The 26,627-nt window shown below is 41.5% G+C and overlaps 2 protein-coding genes across 3 annotated transcripts; both read right to left on the reverse strand.

The window, feature by feature from the left end:
- Positions 1–214: 214 nt before the first annotated feature.
- On the reverse strand, positions 215–14,430 carry pigo (phosphatidylinositol glycan anchor biosynthesis, class O). Its single transcript, XM_071519355.1, has 11 exons — positions 14,302–14,430; positions 12,649–13,127; positions 11,488–11,631; positions 10,832–10,955; positions 9,032–9,191; positions 8,352–8,534; positions 6,575–8,168; positions 6,201–6,404; positions 4,884–5,068; positions 3,822–3,892; positions 215–2,949 (listed from the first exon to the last, which is right to left on the reverse strand). The coding sequence occupies exons 2-11, from the start codon at positions 13,124–13,126 to the stop codon at positions 2,820–2,822; spliced, it is 3,273 nt and encodes a 1,090-aa protein (XP_071375456.1). The 5' UTR covers position 13,127; positions 14,302–14,430; the 3' UTR covers positions 215–2,819.
- Positions 14,431–17,732: 3,302 nt separating this feature from the next.
- On the reverse strand, positions 17,733–25,404 carry LOC139644009 (stomatin-like protein 2, mitochondrial). Of its 2 annotated transcripts, none has more exons than XM_071519356.1 (10): positions 25,238–25,404; positions 23,223–23,375; positions 23,003–23,102; positions 22,253–22,311; positions 22,022–22,123; positions 21,629–21,763; positions 21,265–21,409; positions 20,443–20,522; positions 20,201–20,329; positions 17,733–19,570 (listed from the first exon to the last, which is right to left on the reverse strand). In XM_071519356.1, the coding sequence occupies exons 1-10, from the start codon at positions 25,283–25,285 to the stop codon at positions 19,451–19,453; spliced, it is 1,071 nt and encodes a 356-aa protein (XP_071375457.1). In that variant the 5' UTR covers positions 25,286–25,404; the 3' UTR covers positions 17,733–19,450. The 2 variants fall into 2 exon arrangements, with proteins under 2 accessions (XP_071375457.1, XP_071375458.1); XM_071519357.1 differs by having other exon boundaries at positions 19,438–19,570; positions 20,443–20,542.
- Between the last annotated feature and the right edge of the window lie 1,223 nt (positions 25,405–26,627).

Consider the following 26,627-nt stretch of genomic DNA (forward strand, 5'->3'; position numbering starts at 1 on the left):
ACCATATAAATAGTTTGCTCTGAAACAACAAACAAAAATAAACCTGAACTTGAAACTTACGATAGTTTTATAAGCAACGACTGGGAATGATCGGGATGTTTTGCCTTTTTTATCCCGATGAAAGAAAGAAAGAAAAAAGAAACGTCTCTCATGTACAAAATGTTTTATTACATTTTTTCACAGAATGTAAAATCAATTTAATTAATCAGTTATATATTAAACATTTTTATTATTTTTTTTAAAACAAATGTGCCAACAGAATCAACGCACAGTCATCATCCATACAAGCAAAGCCGACTCCACCGCAGCTCCCGCCGATCGCTCGCGCACAACAGCCTGAGGAACGCAGCACTATTGCATTGTGGTTAATTCAACCTGAGCTCCACATCCCTTCCAAATTTCATGCAATTAGCTAATAAGCTTTAGCCTTAGCTGCTGACTACGACTACAGTACAGTAACACATCTTTCACCAGACACCGACTCGGACGTCCCGCGCGAAAATAATAAATTAACTGACAGTGTGTGTTCTGGAGGTCCCGCAGTTTTTTTTTTTTATGACCCTGTCGACAGGATGACATCATACGAAAAAAGGCATTCGTTAAAGCTAGGCACCTAATTCCGTGGGAAAAGGTGTGTGAGGCCTAATTAAGACAAGTTCTTCATCTGTGATTAGAAAACTTTACATTAGTGATTTACAAAAAAAAAAAAAAAAAGAAAATCTAAATTATAAATAGGCATTAGAATTATGAATCAAAATCTCAAGAACAACAACAGGAGAGATTAAGAACATGGAACAAAAATCCTGTTGTAATACTATATGAGTTGGCAGTAACCAGGAGCACTGATTATTTCAACAGCTTGAAAATACAAAACATTTTAAAAAAAATAACAAATAAAAAAAACAACAATGGAAAATTTCCTCCAGCAGACACTTTAGATGACAGACATGCAGTAATGCACTTGGATGGATTTAGCCTTGAGGGGCGAGACGGGCTCACGAGTTGATCACAGCACAGGACATGTGGCGGTGAGTTTGGCCTGTAGTGGTTAAAGTGATCGTCCTGAAGCCGGAAAGTCGCGGGTTCGACTCCCGCAGCAGCTGATGTGTCCATCAACAACCAGCCAAAGTGTCCTTGAGTGAGACACTGAACCCCCAGCTGCTCGCTCGTTGTAAATCCGAGTGAGAGTCAGCTTAAATTACCTAAAAGGTGAATTTAAATGGGCGTGTCTGGTCTCTCTGTCCCAGCCAAAAACGTTTCTCCATGGGGTCATTGCTGTTCTATCAGGCTAAACTGTCAAATCGATCACTGTGCCGCACGTATGCGCTTGTCAGCTTCAGAAAATCAGTGTTAAAATTACAACAAAAAACCCTCAAATACTAGTCTATTAAAGTCCCCATGCTGCTCGCACCTTCCCTGACTTTAGTATTATTATCATTATTAGGGGTGGTGGTGGCGGCGGTAGTAATAACAGCAGTAGTATTATTTTTGTCAGGGGGTGTCAAAGGTAGTATTATTATTAGCGTTTCTTTTCTTTTTAAGATTTATTTATTTATTTATTTATTTAGTTGGTTGATTAATTGATTAATTAATTAATTATTTTTGTATTATTACTTATTATTAATCTATCTCCCATCCACCTTTTAGACCTCTTCCTAGTCCGACAATGTGGGACGCAGGCAGGCAGGCAGGCAGGCAGGCACACACACACACACACACACACACACAAGTTCAACACAATACCCAACAACTAATGTCACTTTGCTCTTTTGTTTTCTGGCTAGACTTTTATTAATTGTTCTGTCCTGTATTTATTGTTTTGTTTTTCCCGTGTTATCCTGTCAATGTTCTGTCTTGCAATAAAAAAAAAAAAAAAGTCCCCATGAAATGAACTCCAATTACCTTTACTTCCTGGAAAACAGCATCTTTCATGGTGACCTCAAGCTGCACTAGGAGGCGTAAATATAAATTTCTAACCAATAAAACCACAATCCCTTCCATCAAATAAAATTCCCTTTCTCTCCCTGACTCATATTCCATTAGTTTAGACTTTTGAATGATCCCTCACTGCGTTATGTCCCGCCCCAACATCCTGTTTAAATCAAATCCAGGAAGTAAAGAAGCCATTTCATGGGGTCTTTAAAGTCAGTTTTGTTTACATGCTGAGGTTGTTGTTACCCAGTAGCTGCTGGCTTGCAGCTAGTGTAAACATCTAGTTAACGTCTCAGACACTCAAACACTCTTCCCATCTTTATAAAAGGAAAATCGTTTTGCTCTTCCTCAAATGCGTTTTAACGTAGTTTTGACTGTTGCACTGTGAACAACTCGCAAGAATGTCTGGCTTGCAGGGCTTGGATGGACTCATCCATTGTTTAAAACTTTAGGAGAAACATTCAGCAATTTCCTATTGGCCTCTCTCAAATAACCAGATATGACCCCCATCAGCTGTGTGATGAGGTTCACCAGCTGATCACCTAAAACACTGTATAAAAATCCCTCAGTGGTTTGAATGTGTACCGAGTCCAGAGGCTCCGGGTTCAGTCAATCCACGGTTCAATGTGCTGACATCGCTCTGGCAGAAAAGGAGGCCGGCCTCAGAGTCAGTAGTGTACAATATAGCCCTCAGTAGAGTTAAGAGGCAACCTCACATCACAAGTTTCTGTGGATCCTTATGATAGACACTAATGGCATTATTTATTTTTTTTTTTTGTGAGGAGTCTTTATGAGAACTTCCCAGTGACCAGCGTGTCCGTCTTCCTCGTGTGGCACAGTGGGCTCTGGTGGGCCGAGGCGGTAAAGCAGCAGTGACAGTGCTGCCGCTACCTGGAGGCATCGGGGAGGAGTCTCTTAAACCAGCGGCCCACGGCCATGTCGACTCTCAGCACTAAAGTGACGCCGACCAGCAGAAACACACTGCTCACCAGGAACCCCGAGGCCTCAAACATTAACCTGGAGGGAGAAAACAGAGGTGGCAGTTACAATTTGTCATCTCAAAAGTCCCACATTTTTCCCCGAATCGTAAAAACTGTTGATTGGATTTGAAAATGTTAATTCTCTCCAATATGATGTACGTGGATAGTATGACTACATGCCAGTATGACAATGTGTCAATTCGATGATGTCACTCTATAGCTCACCAATCACCAAATGCAACTCCATAAAATGTGTTGTCATATGTGTGTCAAGACTAAACAATATTTCTTTCCATACGTCCATATCCAAAACATATTTATGCAATTCATAAACTTTTCAAGAGTTATAAACTGTCAAATTTCCATTTTCCATACTTTCTAAACCTCCAAAGAAACCATGAAAAACCTCAAGAATCTGATTTGAATTATTTCCATGGTTTATAAATGCCCACTCAATATTTTTTTAACGAACTGAGCAACTCTCTCCCAAAGCAGGAAACGAGAAAAGTGGTGAATCTGTCAAGTCAACTGGGAAGGATGATTAATATGAATATGAGAATGAAACCTATTTTGACACAAGCTCTAAATTTTAAATCTTGAGGACATGAGATGGGAGAGAGCATGTTTACGTTCACAAATATTCACTGGACTGTGCTAGGCGATTACAGCACTAACAGATGAATTTATAAAAAATGTAGTGGTATTTCTCCTTTAAGGTAAGCAGATGTACATATATCTTGCAGTAATCTAGTCGTTTACAAAAAGGCATCCGCACGTTCACTAATGTGCATTCAGTGAGAAGCCTGGGGACTAAGTGGTGAGCGTTTATACCGTGCTAATATCCATATCCTCAAAAGCCTTTACTGTCAGTGCGTTTGTGTGAGCTGGAAAATCCATTCAGGCACTTACTTGGGTGCGAAAACCTTCCACACCATTAGGTGTCTCCTGAGGATAGCAGCTGCACAGACTGATGCAAAGACCTGTGAAGATGGCAGAGATACTGAGTGAAGTGCTGCGATGTGGATACACACGGAAAGGCGAGGCTGAGACAAAAAAAACAAAACAGGAAAAGCGTACTAGAAGTGAACACACTGGTCCCTCTGCTCATAGATTCCCATCCAAACTAAGTGTTTTAAGATTGGTGATCAAAACTAACCTTGTGTAACCACACCTCCGCGTCAAAATAGCAGCGGTTTGGAGAACTTAGCGTCAGAAAATGTTGGATAACGAGACCTTGCGGAGACAGAGGAAGCCAATCGATTGGCTCCCAGTTTGAAAACACACACACCGACAAAACGGCACCTCAGGTTTGTTTTTCTGTCTGGGTAGAAACTTCCTTTTTTAGTTTAGACTTAAGACGTGCTTCTGTTTTGTCAGAAGTATGCTCTCGATGTCAAACTGAGTCGATGGAGCCTTCATAGCTTGAAGACTGCTCCAAAACAGGGATGTATTGCCATTGTTTACCAAAAGGCTACAGTGAAAGTTTGATTCATCGACAGCCTGTGATGCATTACATGGGAGAGATAAATGTATAGTTTTAGCAGTCTGTCCTCTCTCGTCAGTAATGGTCGAACAGTTAGCCGCTCTAAAGGCCAAAGGGATTGATGCTGCATTATGCTGTTCACAGATCAGAGGGAGACGTGAAAATAACCAGTGGGGAATGTTCCTGTCTTCGGGACTAGCTGCTAGCAGGACAACAGACAGGTGAGCAACAGCAACAGGCTGCACCCTAACACACTTTTATTGGTTTGAAGTGGTTTGAAGCATCATGACAGCCCACAGTGTCTCCACCCTTTTCTAACCAACTCTTCTTCTTCTTTATACGGAGGTCTGGCTACCCGAGATTAGAGCAAAACAGCCTGTAAATCGGTAACTATTGATAATTTTGCTCACTGTGCTAGTGAATTAGCCCGGATAAGGCTGTGTGCATCTATACAAACTGTGTTGAATGCTTTTTTTTTTTTTTGTTACCTGTGCTCCTTGGATAAAGAGGTAGCGTGTTGAGAGTTGTAGAAGAGCAGAGCCGAACTGCCGGGGGTTTTCTCTCAGTCTCATCTCCATCACAGCGTCCTCTCCTTCCTCCCCGCCTGCTCTTCCTCCCCGGCTCCCACGCACCTCGCACACCAGCGGCCAGAACAGGAGCAACGGACAACCCACTGAGGACGGGAGAGACATGTGCACATAGACAGATCAGCAAGTTGACAATTTACTTTTACGTTTCGGGGTGTTCAGCTGACACTCTTGTGAGCAGTTAGGGGTTCTTGAGCATGATGGCACACAGCCATATTAGGGAACAAAACTGTTCGTAAGACCTTTTGGTTAGGGGACGGTCTCTCTATCTGCGGCCCCAAAAGGAATCAAAAATGTTTGCTGTTTTGTTGCCATGCTGTAACCATTGAGCACAATATCTTCATGCTAATCAACAGTATGTCACAGGAAAGTGTTACACATAACTACCTCTAAATTAGATACTTTTTTGTTTTGGTTTCTTTCAAGATTAAATGTATTCATAAGCACTTTGGGTTTTTTTTTATTTTCCCTACACAATCTGTAGTTTTTCTCCTGTAGTTTTATCCTTTAAAAACAACAAGCAGGTGATTTGTGCTTAGTGCTTTGACAACGCGGGCGGTCACATCACATTTTACTGTTTCAGTCTGTGGCTTCAGTCAGGAAAGTCCTGGCACAATAAAAAGGTTACTTTAGGCCATATACGTATTCATTTACAGGCACAGTGCTGACAAGACAGATAAACTGGGCTACAGAGCAATTTAAGCCAGAAAAAGAATAACAAGAATAACAAAACTGATTTAAAATGAACTCATACTCTACATGCCATGACACTTTATATACATATACGGCCATCTGTAGACCAGTGAATGTGAATATGATGCATGTAGCTGTAAATTCACTTTTTAGTTCACTTATCTGCTTCCGTTTTCACAAACCTAGCTCATCATTATTTTCTGTGATATATTCATAATGGTTCCACTATTTCATACTTTATATATCCTGATATTTTATGTCCCATTATATTGCATACTTATTTGTATTTATTTGTAATGTTTGAGTAAGCAGTCGTGTCTGCTAGTACCATCTGTCTGTAATAACTATAAGCTACTACTTTATTTATTGCTTATTCTGTATTCCTATATTCTACTTCCTATCCTATTACTTTTACTGCAGAAGCAACCTAATTTCCCGACGGGGATCATTAAAAGTTTCATCTGATCTTACTCAAAAAACTGCATTTATTGCCGCTACTGTGTTAGTGTTATTAAGGGTGGCTACCTGCAAACAGGATGTGTGAGGCGAAGGTGTTGAGTGTGACCAGCAAGGCGGGCAGTACGGTGCCCGTGTGTCCGCCAGGGAATCCCACGAAGGCGGCGCCCCACTGGATGGAGGGGAAGGTGGGCAGGTGACCAGTGGCGTGGAAGAACTGGGTGGCAGCCAGCGACCACAGCACCACTGGAGTCCAGGGAACAGCAAACCCACCTGCAGGGAGAGAGAGAAACACAGAGCGGCAGGTGTCCAGTGTGACATTTCTTTTTTTAAAGTAGAGAGAAGTTGTCATTATTGAAGATGAAAATTGGTGTTTGTGGAGAGACTCTAAAAAGAGGCAAACGAACCACAAAAGACATGATGGTCACTTATGAACATCTTACCAGAATGCGCTCCATCCAGGCCGTTGAGGGTCGTGGAGGAGGCGTGAATGTGCAGCAGCGCTCCCATCTCTAGCAGCAGCAGGAGGAAGGACAGAGCCATGCCCTCTGGGTGCAGCAGCAGCAGACCGATACCCAGCATGCCGCAGAACAGAAGCAAGGGGGCCGAGTAGACGGTTCCCAGTCCGTAGGCCTCCACAGCGGGCCTGCTGTCCGGCTCCGCATCCCCGGTCAGTTCGCCGTCCTCCAAGGAGCGACGCATGCGCTGGTAGATCTGGGGAATGAGGTGGTGCAGCTCCGCTTGCGGGCTGATGCCGGTGCTCGCTCTGTAGCGGGGCGGGGGCAGAGACGGACCCCTGGCTGGAGCCGCAGCCCTGATCTTCACAAACACAGTGAGAGGGTCCATCCAGATCAGGAACAGCCCCAGTTCCAGGAGACAGAAGGCCGTCCTGGGGAGCGCCAGCTGGGCCAGGCTGATCAGCTCCGCCAGATTCCTAAAGCTGTCCTCTGGAGTCGCACTGACCGCCCAGTGGAGCCCCAGGCAGACTGACAGCAGCGGGAGGATCCAGCGGGCCGTGAACACCGTCCCACCTGAGGAGTTGAGGTTGCCGTAGTGGCGGAGCCAGCGCCTCAGCAGGTAGGTCCACAGGCCCAGGGAGGCCAGAGAGAGGACATAGTGGAGGTTCTTCAGCTGGCTGTCCTGCAACCGGGAGAGGGGTGAGAGGAACAGGGATGGTTGGCAGGAGCCCTGCTCTTCCCGGCAGCCATGGAAGGAGAGGGAGAGGTAGAGGCTGCCCACCAGGAGTCCTAAACAGGCTAGCAGGGTGCTGCTTTCCTTCCTCACAGCCGAGGGGGACAGGACTGGGGAAGGCAGCAGCCCAGCAGGCCTCAGGGGGTCGTGACTGGGGGGCAGCAGCAAACCGTCCCAGTTGAGATGGATGGGAACATACAGACCCAGAGAGAACACCAGAAAGGTGACAACTCGGCCCTCGGCTATCACATAGCTGTCTGAGAGGAGGGAGGCACAGCGGAGGAGTGTCACCAAGAGAGGCGGGACAAGGAGGAACCGCAGTGCCAACCAGCTGGCCCGCTTTGGAGCCTTAGATTCATTCCCCGCCGCAGCAGACGTCCTGGCTCGATGAGCCCTCCAGAGGAACAGCAGTTCAGAGCTGAGGGCAGCCGCTGCCAGGCACCAGGCTACCTCGATGTAGCCTTGGGTGAACAGCTGACCAGCAGCCACACAAACCCCCACCAATACTGCCGCCACAACAGGGGCCTTCAGTAAACCGTTATCCCTGATCAGCACACAGGACAGCTCAGAGAGGATGAAACACAGCAGGCAGGCAAACGCCAGGATGGCTAAACCCGCGGCCATCTTAAGCGGGCTGAAGCGGGCCCACGTAGCTCGGCAGGTGTCTCTGACAGAGGTGAGGTAGGCCTGCAGGGAGGCCGCCAGCTCCGGGGAGGGTGACTGACCCTCTCTAACAGCGGTGAGGTAGTCAGAGGAGAGGCGGGAGAATTCATCCTGCAGCTTGGAGAGGCTCTCTGGTGGGATGTCTTTGGCCATGCCGGAGTAAGTCTCCAGGAAACGATTGACCTAGAAAAACAGAACGGTCACATCAATAGGTCAGGTGAATTTAAGTGCACAAACCAGTCATGCGTTCTCCCCAACATGCTTCAGGCTACGTATCAGATGTATCACAATGTGAAGTCTGTAGCTCTTTCTGTGGCCACAGTAAAGCAACAAATGTGCAAGGTAACTCTTCACTGAGCAGAATACCTGTTTGGCGTTGATCCACAGCGCCTCCAGCTGGCTCAGACCTCCAACTGCAGCCTCTGTCTGGCCATGAGGGGGGAACAGGGGGAGGAGAACCTGTCCCACACTGCTGTAGGGGATGGGGACTCCCAGCAGCAGAGCCAGCGTGGGAACCAGGTCCGTCTGGGGGACGACGTCCGGTTCACTCTACAAACATTTGAGGAGACACAAACAGTGCCACTTTAGGTTACAGTTTCCTTTAGATGTGATTTAAAGGGATACTCTGACTTTTTGGGAGTTTGGCCCATTGGTCACCTTATCTAATATCTGACGAAATTGGAATTGAATCCAGCTCAAAGGAAACAGAATGTGAATTAAATTGGAATGACAGGAAACAGAATTGACTTCCATTGAATTCCATGAAATTCCACTGCTAAGAGAGTTTGTCTTGACTTGCTAAACACTATAAATAAAACATTGTGAATCAAATAAAAAACAGTTCAACAAAGCAAATACATTGAATCATTATGTATGGATTACAATTACATGTTATGCATCAAAATCCACCTTTTATACTTTTCTAGACTTTGCAGACCTGTGTAGAAACCATGCATTCCTCCCTTGTCACCATATTATTCCCTTCACATGACTATCGATCAACTCAGGTTAAAGAAGACCGAGAAAAGGGCAACTGCTTCACTGACCTGGGACGGGGGTCCTGGGAAGAGAGGGGAGGGGCTATAGAGGAAGATGGCAGCGTCAGTCTCCTTCTGACTCTCTCCACCATGATCTCCGGTGTCGGTCATCCCATGGTCTCCCATCACCACCAGCAGGGTGTCGTTCTGCAGGCGGTCGATCACAGACCTGGAGGAAAACGATGAACACAGACATGAGGAATCAAAAGAAACGGTAATCAGGGTTTATCCATCTCATTTTTTCTGTTAAATTCCATTATTGTTCAATGACTGTTCTAATCATTGGCAAAAAAATCTGAGTAGTCGTTTAAGTGTAAGTACTAGGGCTGGAACTCGATTCAAAAACCATTAACTAATTAATAATCACACAATTTTCTGTGATTAATCACGATTACTTGCTTTTTTTTCTTAAGACTGGAGTTTGTAATCATGCATATTTAAACATAGAATGACCAAATTAATCACTAAATACCCAAATTAATGTAGAATCAATGCAAAGGAAGTATATTTTAATTCAAATACTATTGTTTAATGGCATCTCTTTAACTGAAAACACAGAAGCTCCCCTGTGAATTCGTCATTTCTATCAAAACCATCAAAATTCAGCTTGAAAGGCAGATTTCTTTATCTGCACTAACTGAAACTGAAATAATAACAAAAGCTACATGTTCAAATGGCAGCTAAAACCTAAACTGCTAATTTAAGGACACAAACATTATATAAATTGGTATTTGAGGCTAAAACAAACAAACAAACAAACAACAACAATTACTGCTGAATGGCTGATTTTAATGTCCAATGTCTTGTTTTGGCAAACTGTCTGTAGTCAGGAAATGTACCATTAGGGGTTTTATTCCTTTTAAGACAGGTAAATGTGGCAGTAAAGCTTGACATTTTAAACACCCGCCCATACTTTTCCATGACATTTCAGAAACCTTTTAAATATGTATTATTTTCTGTAATTTGGCCTTGAAATGTTTTTTCATAAAATGTCATATTTCAACAGCCAGAGTGGCAGCATGCTGGCTGAGCTATTCTGGGTCTATATGCTGCAAAATCAATGTTACTATGTGATACGGCAAATGTATTTTACTACAGAAAATTACAGAAAAACATATGGGTTCACTCACAATGTGCATCTAAAAGTGGGAGTATTTGTTGTGTTCTTTTATCTTTCTATCTCATTTGATTTGAACTGCTCTAGTTTACTTTTTAAGTCTTTTATCTTTTATATCTCTTGTCTGTACTTTTGCACTTTTTAATTGTAAATCTTTTACCTTTACTCTATTTTTTATCACTCTGTAAAGCACTTTGAATTGCCCCAGTGTATGAAATGTGCTATACAAATAAAGCTGCCTTGCCTTGCCTTGCCTTAGTTATTATAGACTATTATTCTACGTACAAAGGATTTTATGTTCATACTCCTCATTATTTTAGTCTTAATAACCTGTTTTATTCTTTTATTTTGCATCAACTGTTGTACTGCTTGTTAAGTATTTATGTTTAACTCTGGTTTATTTAATTTCCTGTTATTATTTATTAATGTGAAGCACTTTGGGCTACAATTCTGTATGAAAGGTGCTATACAAATAAAGTTTATTATTAATATTAGAGCAGACAATGAAGACTGCAGCTGGGAATGCTCTGAGCCAAGCTTGCAATAGCTTGTCACTTTGGTTTGTTTGCACATGGCTTTTATTTTGTTTCTGTAGTTCAGTTGTATTTGTGATATTGTCGTGTTCATTTCTCTGATAACCTGAAAATGAAATGACTGAAAGAAAGCTTGCAACAGCTTTAGTGCCGTCTGACCTGATGACCCCGTCCATCTGGGTGAGCTTGTCGGCCATGGCAGGGTGGTCAGGTCCAAACCGGTGGCCACAGTGATCCACTCCGAGGAAATGAGCGACCAGGACGTCCCAGTCTTCACCAACCACTGTGACCAGAGAGAAGTGACAGAGGGAGAGATGTGAGGCACAAGTCCACCATGAGTACAGACCATGAGGAGTCTTCCACACATAAATATATTTGTGCTGGATTCAAAATGCTTCTCAGAGCTTGTGGGAAATATTGGCATGTACTACTACCGATGGTGCGTTCATTATTATTATTACACAATATTACATAATAAAGTAAATATAACTTGATTAATTACGTCAATTAACAAGAATGATTATTTGCCAAATAAAATAAAAACAAGACAGTATGACATTATTATGTAGTTGATGATATCATGAACTGTCAGTGACCACCCAGCAACATTTTTCTGCTCCGTTGGCAACAGTTTAGCTTGTTACACCAGTTTTGTAGCTTTTGTAGCCTGCAATCTGAACACACCGTTAGAGTATTGCACAAACACTGGCAGGAGTTAGAGAGTCTTTAGAGAGGCAAAAAATATATGCACTCATGGTATAGTCTGGTATTTTGGCTAAAAGCGTGTGCCAAACAGCACAGGTGATGGTACATACTGGTGGAGTAGAGGTGCTGCAGGATCCCGTTGTCCACAGTGTGCAGATCCTTCACATTGAAGGAAGGGAAGGGCAGAGAGCGGTAGAACTTCTTGGGAAACAGACTTTCCCAGGTATCGTCACCCATGAACACCACCCGCTTCCCTGTGAAGAGGATGCAGCAAGTCAGGCAGACATTCACTTAACTTCAAAGAGCAGAACCAGGGTGACGACTGCACACATTTTATAATTCCCTACTTTTTCCAGACAATTTCTAGACTGGGCTTGGAGATTCTGGTTGTTATTTAACGTGATGGATCCTGATTCTGGCTGGGCGACATGACAGTCAATAAGTCAGTTTTGATTAGCTAGTCTGTTTGCTCCTGTGTGCTCCTGGACTCGATGTTGCCGTGCCTATTTTCAGCTACTGCTATTGTTGCTTCAGACTGTGATTCTTATATTCACTCCTGTGATTTGTAACTTTTATTGTCTGTAATTTGCTACATGTTGCCTGTCTGTTAACATGTTACTTGTAAAATTGATTTTTAGTCTCAACATGGCTTTTCCTGGTTAAATAAAGGTTAAAAAAAAATACAAATAATGCCTTATAACTCTCTAGATGTAGATTATTCTTCACAACAAGTATCACAATATGTGGGATGGCAAAAACACCACAAATTGTGTATTCATGTATCAGGAGAGAACTGCAGTTTTTGCCCACACTTTTCCAAATCCATACTTCCCAGACTATCCAGACGTGTGTAGGAATCACACTTCGGATCTCACTGTAGGGCTGCAACTAACGATTATTGTCATTGTTGATTAATCTGTCGATTATTTTCTCGATTAATCGATTAGTTGTTTGGTCTATAAAATGTCAGAAAATGGTGAAAAATGTCGATCAGTGTTTCCCAAAGCCCAAGATGACGTCCTCAAATGTCTTGTTCTGTCCACAACCCAAAGATATTCAGTTTACTGTCAAATAGGAGTAAAGAAACCAGAAAATATTCACATTTAATCAGAGAATCAGAGAATTTTGACTTATTTCTCTTAAAAAATTACTCAAACCGATTAATCGATTATCAGAATAGTTGGCGATTAATTTAATAGTTGACAACTAATCGATTAATCGATTAATCATTGCAGCTCTATCTCACCGTCACCCGTTCAACGACTGCTCACCTATTTGCCCAAGCTGGTGAATGAGGTTGTCCTCCAAGATGGCGCTGGAGGCAAAGTTATTCCCGACATCGATGAAGGTGGGCAGGGAGCCGGTGGTGAAGCCCTTGATCCTCTGCATGGTGGTCGTGGGCGGGTCGGCGCGGAAGGGGTACAGGCGGCTGTGGGACGGCCGGGACGAGGCGGTCTCCTCCAGCACGGGCAGCTTGTTCTCGTAAGGCCGGGGCGCGGCGTTGGCGGGGTCCCAGCGGGCGAAGTCGATCTTCAGGGCGTCGATGATGAGGAGGACGGCCCTGCGGAAGCGCGGCTTGACGTGGCAGAAGTCGCCCCGCTCTTCCCCGGGGTGGAGCACGTCCCTGCAGGTGCTGGTCCGGTTCACCTCCAGCCGCACCAGCAGGAAGCCGCCCACGAACAGGTAGATGCCGACGTAGAAGACCGCACACGTCCAGAGGAGCAGGGACAGCACCGGGAGCCTCTTCATCCTGGGAACAGATGGCGATACACGGTTAAAATTAAAAGGGTGTAGATGGCAGCCGCAGCATCTAATCGCTCAAACAGCTACAGTCAGACACACGTTTCATTCAGAGGTAATGCTTCTTACAGTCAAACACATTTTAGAGGCCATGCTACAGTCAAACACACACATTTTAGAGGCAATGCTACAGTCAAACACACACACATTTTAAAAGCCATGCTACAGTCAAACACACACATTTTAGAGGCAATGCTACAGTCAAACACACACACATTTTAGAGGCAATGGTACAGTCAAACACACACACATTTTAGAGGCAATGCTACAGTCAAACACACACATTTTAGAGGCAATGCTACAGTCAAACACACACACACATTTTAGAGGCAATGCTACAGTCAAACACACACATTTAAGAGGCAATGCTACAGTCAAACACACACACATTCTAGAGGCAATGCTACAGTCAAACACACACATTTTAAAGGCAATGCTACAGTCAAAAATACAAACACACACACACACACACACACACACACACATTTTAGAGGCAATGCTACAGTCAAACACACACATTTTAAAGGCAATGACACAGCCAAACACACACACACACACACATTTTAGAGGCAATACTACAGTCAAACACATTTCACAGGCAATGCTACAGTCAAACACACATTTCATTCAGCATGCTGCTTACAGTCAAACACACACACACACACATTTCACAGGCAATGCTACAGTCAAACACACACACACACACACACACACATTTCACAGGCAATGCTACAGTCAAACACACACACACACACACACACACACACACACACACACACACATTTTAGAGGCAATGCTACAGTCAAACACACATTTCACAGGCAATGCTACAGTCAAACACACACACGTTTCATTCAATGCTGACAGTGCGGGCAGAAGGAGCCTCACTTCTCTCACACTAGCTTCAGTGAAGAGTCTAAGCAACAGCTGTCCTTTCTTGACACATGCAGTAATGAATGCTAATGCCGGTCGGTGTTTTCGGCAAATACCTCGTGTTCAGCATTAACCCATACACTCGGGACAGGGTCCAGGACGTGACAGGTAATATTAACTAATGCCAGGGAAGAGATCGGCTTCGTTAGTTAACCGCCGTTAGCCACAGCTAGCTCGCCGCTGTTACTGACCTTGTAGCAGTCGTTTTTGTCCTCTCTCGGCCGGCGGCGGGCGGTAATGTGTGTGTTCACAACACCGGGCAGTGAGACAGGTGCCTCAGGTAAACACAGAGCCGTACCGCGCCCCGCTCACCTTCATTGGGACTCCAGCACAATGAGATTAGATGGCTAGAGATATAGCTAGGAACTTCTACACGCATGGAAATCGGCGGAAACTCGGCGGCGGACGCGTTTCGCTGTAACACCGGGTCGGAGAGCAGCGGGCTGTTTGGCCCTCAGCGCTGTCTGACAGGCGAGCTGCGGTACCATGTGGAACTGGTTAACTCCTCCCCTTAAAATACGGAAATATAAAATTAGGGGATATAGAGTTATCTGGTAGGATTTTAGATCATCTTGAACTATCTGGAAAAAAACAATTAAGAAAAAGCTGGAAGACAGACTAATATAAAGCCAACAGCAGTAAAGGGGCTTTGGCAGTGGTGTCTGTAAGACAGCGTGCAGGGCTGAAATTATCTTAGAGGGCAGAGAGGAGGAAGAAGCAAAGAGCTCTCACTCTGTCACTATTTACTACTAGGACTACAACTCATGAGAAATGGTTAACGCCCACATTTGCAGATCGGAGAATGGGCCGTTTATTTTCTTTTACCAATGAGTAACTCAGTGTAAATTTGTTTAAATAATGTTGAGGCTGCAGGGGTTGTGCGATAGTTCATGGTGTTCTTATCACTGGTTGTGTAATATATGCAATATGTGTAATTTGTGGTTGTGATTTGTTACAGTATGTGTTGCTTTGTTATACATTGTTGTTGTTTTTTTTACTGTGTGCAGCATTTGAGTCCAAGACAAATTTCCCCACGGGGACAATAAAGTATAGTATAGTATTGTATTGTATTGTAACTCCTAATTTACGATCTTTGCTCTGTGACATGCGCACTGGCTCTTACGACCAGTGCCACTCAAGGAGAGCCACTGCCAACAAAGATAGACTATTAACCATGAGAAGATAGAAATAAGTTGAAGAGCGTATAATGAGTGAACCAAGAAAGGGTTTAAATTTCGACATCAATACAATCTTTCTTGACTGTAAACTTGCGAGATGTCAAAGATTTGTTGAAGTTTTGAGAAAGTTTGAGAGTTTTTGTAATTGGAGCCTGTATTTAACAATATAATCTATTCAAAATTACAATTATGATAAATTTAATGCGATTAATATTCGTGAAAAATTATTTAGCAGCCTATTTGTCAATAGTTATGAGGATGTTCTGAGAAATAAATGCAGCAGGGGAAGATTTTTACATTTAATAGTTATGTATATCCACATAAAACGTGAGATGCAACAAAAAGCAGACTGTGTACAGACGACTCTAGACTACCAAAACCATTTCAAGTTTGACCCACTCATTCTCACTGGGTCACGGACATGGTCTCACGCCTAAAACTTGAAAAAATTAGATTTACCCTGGGGGGTTTCTGGCATTTGTGAATAGATGTTTGTTTTGTTTTTTTGTTTTTTTTGTTGTTTTCCCTACCATTTTATCAGGTATTTCTCTTGGCAGTAACCAGCTCTAGATGTGGATACACGGCTCCCATACTCCTGATGTACAGACTCCTACATTTAAAGCTGCTTTGTAAAGACTAAATACTTTTTTTGGATCAACCTAATATTTTATTGATGAACCTAATAGAGGGGAGTGGGGTGGAGGGAACACTGTCACTATTGACCGTGATATTGATTTGTTATGTTGGCTATGTGGGGGGAAAAAAAAACTCAATAAAAAAAAAAAAGTGTTGAAAAGTTTGACCTTTGTGTATTTTAACTAGTTGACGCCCAGAGTAACTTGATAATTTATTTCTGTCATTATGCTGCAGCAGTAACATTGTTTAACTGAGTGCTGCAGGTTTCTAAAGTGTGCTTATGCTTATGAATTGACCCAGAAAAACACATTCCTGCTGTTCATGGTAGAGCTGCTAGAAAAAAACTCCCACCGTGGTGAGTCGAGTTGACTTCATTAACCGGTGAAGTGGAAATGGCCATAATTTAACACTGACTTCATGACAGTTTGCCAAATCATCCTAAATCTTGGCACATCATTTATGTTGAGTAAGGAAACAAGTCTGTTGAGGGATTTCAAGGGCAGCCAACAGAAAAGTGCCAACACACGCCAGAAATTCCGACCTCTAAATGTATTCAATTGAATTTCATGAAACTTTGCACACATACTCTAAAGCAGTGGTTCTCAACGTTGGGTCCGGGGACCACCAGGGGTCCTTGAGGGGGTTCCAGGGGGTCCCCAGCAAATTGATGAATTGTTAAACTTAAGCATTATTTCATTTACAAGAAGTGAACACAATCAGAGAATTCTGAACAAAATCATATCTAACAATAAAAATATTCTCAGATTTGGGTTTCTGAGATAAAATCTCATCAGACGGGGGCCCCTGGCGCTAATGTGGACTAAATTAGGGGTCCTTGATATGAAAAAGGTTGAGAATCACTGCTCTAAAGGGTCAAGAAGTTTGTTTGTGATTGGTCCATGTGGGCGTGACCTTTCATATAATGCTTATGAGTTCAGAGTAGTCCACCATCTACTACTAAATTTGGTGAACTCTGGACCTCTATGTGGAGTCGTGACACCAAATCAAGAGCAAATCCATCAAAGTAAGGCTGAATGCAGTAAGACACTTTGTTTCTCCACTGCATGTCACAAATATCAAATCAATATCAAATATCAATATCACAGTCAATAGTGACAGTACTGTACAGGCGATGATTCCCCCCCTCCACCCCACTCCCCTATATTAGGCTGATCTATAATGAGGAAAGAAAAGTATTCAGTGTTACAAAGCAGCTTTGAATGCAGGAGTCTGCACATCAGGGGCTCGAGAGCCACGTATCCACAGTCAGAGCCCTCGTCCTGGGCTGAGGATAAAAAAACATGATTGGAAGCAATGGGGCTTAGTAAGGAATAGGGGTACACCTATGGGTAAACCTATGGGTTTATCTAGGTCAGTTCCTGACTCTAAAGGTAAGGAGGGGATGTTAAGATTCCTAAAGAGGTGTACCATGGTCTCTTGGTTAGAAACAACTTCTGAAGTGTACAGGTTAGAATAGAAATCTTAATAACTGATAGCATTTTGGTCACCTCACTGCCTTTTGTATATACTCCAGTAATGAGCTGTTTGACCCTGGAGCCTCTCAGTTTGTTTGGCCAGTATCTTCCCTGCTTTTTCAGGGCAAAAAAAAGCTACTAAAAGCTACTTTTCTGCCTGTTGTGTAGAAAAGCAATCTCCATTTTCAGGTGTTTCAAATTTATATGAAGCTTTTAATAAAGCTTTTAACCTGTCAGTCTTTAACATCCACAGGCTCCTTTTTGTACTATCGTTTGAAATCAATCTGATGGTAAATTTTAATATATAGTATATTAAAACACATTAGTGGTAAATCCATTTTACAACAGCTCCTCGTTAAAGTCTCTTTATTATATGGTAAATTGAATAATGCATGGCCAAAAAACAGTGACCCGACAGATAAGAGGTCACCTTTAACATTCAGTTTATTTATTTTTTAAATTACACTGTGGGAAATTTTCCTTCATCAACAGACAGTTTAGATTTTCCAAACAAAATCCTCATGGTCAATTCGTTTCCAGTGTGTTGTTTCATTCCATCCTCTTCTAACATGACAGGGTTTTTCATATGCAATACGGCTGTTGGGTTAGGGTTGCTTTGCAAAAAACATAATTGACAGCCCATCCCACCATATAGGAAGCTTTCTGGAGAAGTCACTTTACTTCTTAAGAGTCTAAAATAACACATGGAACCATGATATGCCAATTTAATTTGGCATATTTTCCACAAACTTTTAATCATCATCAGTGAAAACTGTGAACTGCTCACTGTGGCTGGATTGATGAATTTAAATGAAAATGTGTCCTAAAACATAAGAGGTGAAATTAAATATTCTGAGGTTTGGAACATTTGCTACCTGGACTGAAGTTTGAATAAGAAATTGTAACTGAGAAGGCATCATTTCCCCATTCATTTTCCCCACAACAAAGGACAATTATCTGCTATAAAACAGTACACCTTTCAAGAGGATATTGGTTTAGCTTTATTGCAAAATAATTTTAGGCCAATCTGTGTTAAATTACATGAATAAATGCGTCGGGAAGGTTTCCACCATCACTGAGGGGAAAATAAACACCCAGACTGCCAGCCGTAAAACATCCGCTGCTCAGTCTCTGAGAGAGAGAGGCTGCTTCTAAACAAGCTGAAGACATCAGCTGACAAATTTTCACTGATCACAATAGAAGTTATTTGAAAAAAATGATAATAAATTAAGTGGGGATAACATGGGACGACATCAAATGAGATGGCTTATTTGAGTTGTTTATAAATAAAATGTCTAATGGCCTACATACAATCTATGATTTCTGTTTAACAGGCGTTTTTAAAACAAAGGTTTGAATGACCGCTCATTAACTAATGGACCTATGAAACCTGAACCGTGAAAACTCGGGCCAGCCCTGGAAAACAGGTTGTTAAGAGAGAAAACTTTCATCACAATGGTATGTTTCACTTCTAATGAAAACCTTTTCAAGTGGAGAGGCCACATTCAAAACCTCTAGATCTCATTCTATCAGGTTTATGCCCCTCTGGTATCAATACTCCATGTACATATCTCAACATATGGTACAGCTATTATGCATGAGTAGATTTACTCATAAAATAATTAATTTAGGACTAAACTGCTGATATACTGTATACTGTACATACAACATCTAGGGCAAGAAATTACTACTAAATCCCAAAATTTGTCATAATTTTCTCCGTTTTACCAGCTTGCCAAATTACCAGCCACAGTCAAAGTTTACCGGCTTTTGGCTGCTGGCTGGTGCTAATTTTCCTGACAATATCCGGCCAACATAAACAACGGTCAACGAAGATTATGAATCCTCTCATAGCTGTGATTTTCCCGGCACTCCGCGGCTCGACATCCCAAGAGTTCATGAAGTTTGTTGTTTTTCCTCCTGCCTGTGGAGTCGGGAGGCTTGTGTCCTCTGCAGCAGACGGTGGAAAGGCCTCGGAGCCCCTTAGCTGTGAAAAAAACGGCTTCTTCTGGTGTCTTTTTTCTGCTCTGAGTCCTTTTTGAAGTCCTCCGCTACTGAGCCGACGCCGACTGGCTCGCAGGCTCTTCGCTCTTCTTCTCCTCCTCCGTTTCTGGCGTCACGCTCTCTCTCTTTGGGCTCTGCTTGGCCAGTGTGCTGTAAATAGTCATGGCCTGAGGGCAGGAGAGCAGGATGAAGACTGTTACTGCTGTGACTGAAGGCAGTGAGATTATGCAGAAGTACTTAACTGTGCTGAGAGTAGGGCTGTCAAAAGTATAAATTTGGAATTTCTGAAACAATATCCATATCCAGTGAGCTGTACGTTCGATACCAGCATCGCTATTTCACACAAAATGGGACCAGAAGTTGACTTGTCGAGCTGAAGGTAGGGCTGGGCAATATCATGATAATCATAAGGATTTTTCTCGATATCAATATATATCACAATATGGTTCATGTATGCAAAATCACGTTAAATAATCAAAATAATGTTCATCTTATTGAACCGAATGGTAATGTTAGGTGTGGTGTCAAACAAAACTGAAATTTTCAAATAATATTCCTACCATACCTCATTTTATCAGAGTTTTTAAGTAAAATTTGCTTGTCATCATCAATTTAGACAGCAGAAATGTGTGTCACGATATCATATCTTCATATCATCACGATATGATTCCACTGAAAGACGATAAACGATAATATTGAATTATCGCCCAGCCCTAACTGAAGGGCAGACAAAAACGAAAGGAGACAGGAGAGATACACACACACACACACACACACACACACACACATATACATACCTGTGTGACCATTCCGCTGATGTCTCCTGTGTTAGAGGGCAGCAGGACGGTGTTGGACTCTTTGGCCAGCTTGGAGAAAGCAGAGACGTACTGTTCAGCCACGCTGAGGGAGGCGGCCGCGTTCCCATTCTGTCCAGAACACAAACAAAAATCATCACACTTTACAGCAAAATACTCTGAACAATGTCAACAAATAACACTGTAATCACAATTATCTGAATTATAATCCAATATAAATTCACCTGTTCAGCCAGAGCGTCCGACAGCAGACGGATGGCCTTGGATTTTGCCTCTGCTTTGGCCAAGACAGCCTGGGCCTCGCCTGGAGGAAACACAGTGGAGCTGTGTGTCAGAAACCATCTGGCAGAGCTCAAGTCCAAAAGATGTCTAATCACACAGAGCACCTTGCAAAAGTATTCAGACCCCTTGACTTCTGGCATGTCATGCTATGAAGTGATTTCAAAATGCATTTATTCAGGATTTTTCAGTCTGAGTTCTAGGCAAAGCACTCATCCATAAATTAACTACATATCCCATACTGTGCTTAACTTTTCTGACAGAGAAGAGAGTCCAGCCTACACATTAAAACCCACTGAGTCTCATTAAGACCAATTGAAGGGACCTGGTCTCATCTTTGCTAGCAAGAAAGATGAATAAAAAAAAGGAAAGTTTCAAAGGAAAACACTGTTCACAACCACTAAATACAATCTGAGTAACAGATGATTTTTGTAAGTGTGGCAGTTTAGCCTAAATGAAGAAAAGGGGTTGAATACTTATGCAAAATAGATTTCTGTTATTTTACTTTTATACCTTCACATACATTTCTTCAGTTTTGTTTTCTCATTGATAGAACAGAGTGCTTTGCATAGACAACTCAGACTGAAAATCCCAAATAAATGCATTTTGATATAACTTAACAGCACAACAAAATGTGCAAAAAGTCATTGGGTCTGAATACTTTTGCAAAAACGCTGTACATAACCATCTGGAACATATGAATGATATGAATACAATTGAGTAAGCACTTACATTCAAATCTGCTGTAAATAGAGTGTGGCACCTACCAGCTGCTCTATTGATCTGCTCCTCTTTCTGCCCCTCAGACGCCAGGATCTGAGCTTGCTTGTGACCCTCGGCCACATTAATGGCCGACTCCCTCGTCCCTTCAGACTCCAGCACCGTGGCTCTCTTCTTACGCTCCGCCTCCACCTACACAAGAGAAATAACCAGCTGTGTGATAAAACTTTTCTGTAATGCACTGGTATCGATGCACTTCTTCAAAAAATCGGATGGTTTTATTGGTTAGAAATGTATATTTACGCCTACTAGTGCAGCATGATGTCACCGTTAAAGATACTCTGTGTTTTCCAAGGAATTAAAAATGATGGGAGTTGATTTCATGGGAACTTTAAAGCATAACTGTCCTACCTGCATCTGCATAGACTCTTTGACACGAGGTGGGACGTGAATATCTTTGATTTCATAACGGAGGCAGCGGATTCCCCAGTCGTCTGAGGCTTGGTTGATGGAGTGGACTATGTTGGAATTAAGGGACTCCCTTTCCTGGAAAATCAAAAATCAGAGAGGAGTAAGACGGCATGTTTAACACACTTACTAGACACATTACTAGAATACAGAACAGACGCTCTTATCCATTGTGACTTTAGAATTAGTGCAACAGTAAAATAGGTGAAAACTGCATCTAGCATCAACAGGAAAAGCAGATAATTCAGAGTGCCATGAAAACAAAAAAAGTGCCACAACATTAAACAAGAAAAGTAAAGTGAAAACATCACTCCTATCAGCAGTTCGGTTTCTTACCCTGAATACTTTGTCCAGTGTGAGTTTGCCCAGTTCTGAGCGCATGGTGGTCTGTGCCAGCTGTGTGACGGCATATTCTGGATCCTCTACACCATAACTGGCCTGGAAACAACAAACAAACAGAAGGGATCAAACTCTGTGAAATGCATTTATGTGATTAGAGAATAACGACACAATGAAGTGGACATTTCGTCTAGCATTTAAAGCAGTTATCATTTTTTGCAGGCATACCTTAAAGGGGTCTAAGATTCTTAGGTAAAGGACTCCGTCAATCTGTAGTGTCACATTATCTGTAAACACAAAGAAATGTCTGTTGATCTGACTACAAGGACTGACATTCATTCATTCATTCATTCATTCATTCATTCATTCATTCCCCCTTGATTTAAACAGAGAAAGCAAACTCTAATTTACATGTGCAACATGCATACAGAGTAAATAGACAAAGGGAAGAGTTAGTTAATATATAGATGTATATCAAGCACTATTACAAGATATAACCTGTATGGACATTAAAGGGAAGAATAGACAAAGAAAATTAAAAAAAAAAAAACCATTTATCCAGATTTGCATGCAGAATTATGCTAAATTGTGAGGACAAATTAGGGCAATGTATTTTATATTTTCCAATTGTTCCATCTGGGATAACAATTTTCTATAGACTTGCATTGATATTCAGTATTTTAAAGTTTGTTGAACTGCTTGATAAGAAAATATAAATCTTTCGGGTTGATTCAGGAGCTTTTATGACATTTTTGTTGGGCTGAACCATCAAGAACACCAAATCACTCTGACATTTAACAATGCCTCCAATGAATTCACTTGTTGAAAGTAGACCACCTTTTAATTAAATTGTGTCCCACAGGCTGAACAGCATATTAATTACGAATATGTGATATTTTGTTGATTGATTGCCACATGGAAATGATCTTTATCCTTGTCCCTCCACCAATAATGGAAAAAAAAAACACTGTTACTCACCTAGCGATACTGCAGATTGCTCTGGGACATCAATAACAATCTCTTTGAGACTTTGCACATAACGAATTCGGTCAAGTATGGGAATGAGGAAGTTTAATCCCTAGAGGAAGGAAAAGAGGGAAAAGACATATAGAGCATTAGAACCTTTCCGTACTTGTGGAATTTATCTGACACTGTGAGGATGTTTGATAGGAAAACCGGTGAAAAGACGGGACGGTACCGGCTCTAAGATGCGGTGGAAGCGACCCATCCTCTCCACCACCCAGGCCTCCTGCTGTGGCACAAACAGAACCACGGTGTTCATGGGCAGGCTGGACGCCCATCGCTGCTGCGCCGGCGTCACCCACAACCGAGGCACCGTCCGCTGGCTTGTCTATAGGGACACAAAGCCACACAACATTTTGATCAGTAAACAGCTCATTTCTATTTTGACTTGAGTAAACCTCCATTGGACGCCACTCCTGCCTTCCTGTGGTTATTTGAGCAAAGTGTGTCAAGTCGATGATAATCAAACACCAGTGATTACAAGAAGATACGAGTCATTGGAAAGACCAAATTAAAACTGGCATCCTTAAGTGGCCTTACTTTTTTTCCATTAGTAGTGTAACCTACTTGTACCTGTATTTTATTGCTTTCTTGTGTGTTGGCATACACTTTTATTTAAAGTTCCATCTGTTTTTAATTGTATCTGTTTGTTTGTTCGTTTGGTTTCTTTTTTAGTTGTACATGTTTATCTCTTGTATTACCTTTTATTCCTAATTTTTTATAAAAAAAAAAGATTCCGGCACACTTTTATGTAAAGTTTGTTTCTTTCGTGTCTTTAATTGTATCTCTGTTTGTTTGTGTGTTTTTAGTTGTACCTGTTTACCTCATATATTACCTTTTATTCCTATTTTCTATTATATATATTTTTTTTTAATTTATTTTTATTTTTCTATCATTCATTGTGGTAGTTTCACATCACTGCTTTTGGGTTTTATTGTATGTAAAGCACTTTGTAAACATTGTTTTTAGAAAAGTGCTATACATATAAAGTTATTATCATTATTATTATTATTGAATTTGGAAACTTCATCAGTCTACTACCATAGATTAATTTAAAGATTCCACTGTTTCCTCCGTATTTATTTAGCAGTGGTGCGCCACCACAGCAAGGAAGTTACCACTACTGCTTGAGAAAATGTTGAATTAAAATTAGCATTGTAATTTAGCCTTACTATAATCTAAAAGTGTAGTCCAAATGTTTCATAAATAATTATCTATGATTAAAAATAGTGATGGGAGAAATAGCAAAATTGAATATATCGCAATACAGAAATGTGACAATACCTATCGTGGGGCAGAAAAATGAATTGTGATATTAGCTCCATCTCATTCTGCTGTTGTAATCACAAATGACGAGACGCTTGACCATCACAATTTCACAAGCTCTACATCCAAATTATATTATTTGCACTTTGTAATGACATTTTTAAATTGTTGTTTACATCCTAGCAAGCCAATGCCATCGCTAGAAAGATGTGTGGCTCAGAAATAATTCTGCACAGTCACACTGCCATTGAACGTTTCTTTATCGCATCGTATCGCGGTTGTATCGAATCGTGAACCACATATCGCGTATCGAATCGCATGGTGAGAGAAGCATATTCTCCCATCCCTAATTTAAAAAAAAAAAAAAAACATTTTCAGCTCTCCGAGCTCAACTTGAAACATAACTTACACCCAGGCAGCAACAGATATGGGACAACCCCCCAAGCACTATAGCTGCATAAAACTACAGAGGAAACACTGGATTCTACTATGGCATTTACTACATGATAAAAGCTATATATACAAACTATAAATTATCCTCCAACTATACTACAGTTAGCAGTGTGGATAGCCATGCATGTCTGTAAAATATCTATATAAGAGTATAAAAGTTTGCCATAATTATAGAGGGTTTATGATAACTAATACTAATTTTACAACCAGAATGAATGGTCAGCATGTCAGACTGTACTATACCTGAGGTAAGACAACAAGATCTTTACCTCCTTTACTTTACTGTACTACGGATTGAATGATACTTATATCGGAATAAAGAGTAATATATCGTGGAAAGGACGCCAAGGAAACATCCAGTCGTGAACAGCGCCGATATCTCACTAGGAAACAACTCTTTAAGACGGTTTGGACACAAGCTAGCAAGCAAGCCGGTGTTCACAGAACACCGGGAAGTAAAAACTCTTCTACCTGCAGAAGCGCCCCGCCGGTCCGACACAATAATGTCCGTAGCATCATCAAAATGTGTGTGATTGTCTGGAGTAGATTCAGTTAGTTTTTTTGCAGACTGGACTTTATCCCAACACTGGCTCTGCTCTCATGTGTGACCCTCACTGAGCAGCACGAGCCCAGTTACATCAGTGGTGCGACGCTGAAACACTCCGCCTGCCGGGGGAAACAAGCCGGACGGATATAGTTCCTGTTCGCGTCGAGTATGTAATAATAATAATATTAATAATAATAACAACAACAATAATTACAATAATAATAATAATAATACAAATAATAATAATAATAATAGTAATAAGAAGAAGGAGAAGAATAATTATTATTAGTAGTATTAGTATTATTAGTATTATTATAATGATTACAATAATAATATATTGATAATATCTTTCTTTCTTTCTTTCTTTCTTTCTTTCTTTCTTTCTTTCTTTCTTTCTTTTTTTCTTTCTTTCCTTGTCCCAGTACCCTTACATCACTTATAGCACTACACATACATTTTATTATATCACTACACTACAATACACAACACTACACCAAAAGTTGTTTTGAGAGGGAAATATTTCACAGCATACACACCTGTGGTAAATTCTGGAGAATTGCTCTCTAAATAGTTTGTTGTTGTTGTTGTTGTTGTTGTTCTTATTGTTCTTGTTCTTCTTGTTCTTCTTCTTCTTCTTCTTCTTCTTCTTCTTCTTCTTCTTCTTCTTCTTCATAGTAGTAGAAGTTTTGTTTTCTGCACTGCCTGCAACTTGCCTTGCCTTTCCTAGTAGTATCAGTTCTAATAGTAACTGTAGTAATGATGGGTGAAGTAGTAATGGCATCATCAGTATTATTAGAGATATTACAGCTCTTTGAGAAATACAAACTCAAATATGAGAAAAGAGAAGAACCAGTATGTGTAGTAATCATTTCCCTGGATCCTTCACACCCCATGAAAGTGTGAAGGAAGTTTTTTTGTATCCCATCCAATCATTTAGTAAATGTTTCAGTGCTCCATCCATGCAGTGACTCATTGAATACTTAGGGAGGTGCTGTTGGTTTTGTTTTATCCGTGCTGCAGCTCCTCCTGACCTGTAACCTCTCTGTTGTTGTGTGTGCTTCCCTGCTGTGCTCCACGGCTCTGCGTGTGTCCAGCAGATGACTCTTCTGGATGGGGTCTAGATGGGCAACGACTGATTCAGCCGCAGTTTGTTCACATCCGGTCAGTCATACAGTTCCCAATCATTCTGGGTGGATTATGCCAGGGCCCTGAAGCCAGTTTTTTTTTCTTATTTATGTAATGTTTTTCAGTTAGATGTGATTGTGAAATCAAGAAGATCTTCACTGAGCACAATACAATTTACACAGGAAGCCC

Source organism: Centroberyx affinis, unplaced genomic scaffold, assembly GCF_046629955.1.
Source record: "Centroberyx affinis isolate AG114_WGS23_722 - 3 ecotype Tasmania unplaced genomic scaffold, CSIRO-AGI_Caff_v1 ptg000688l_1, whole genome shotgun sequence".
NCBI lineage: Eukaryota > Metazoa > Chordata > Actinopteri > Beryciformes > Berycidae > Centroberyx > Centroberyx affinis.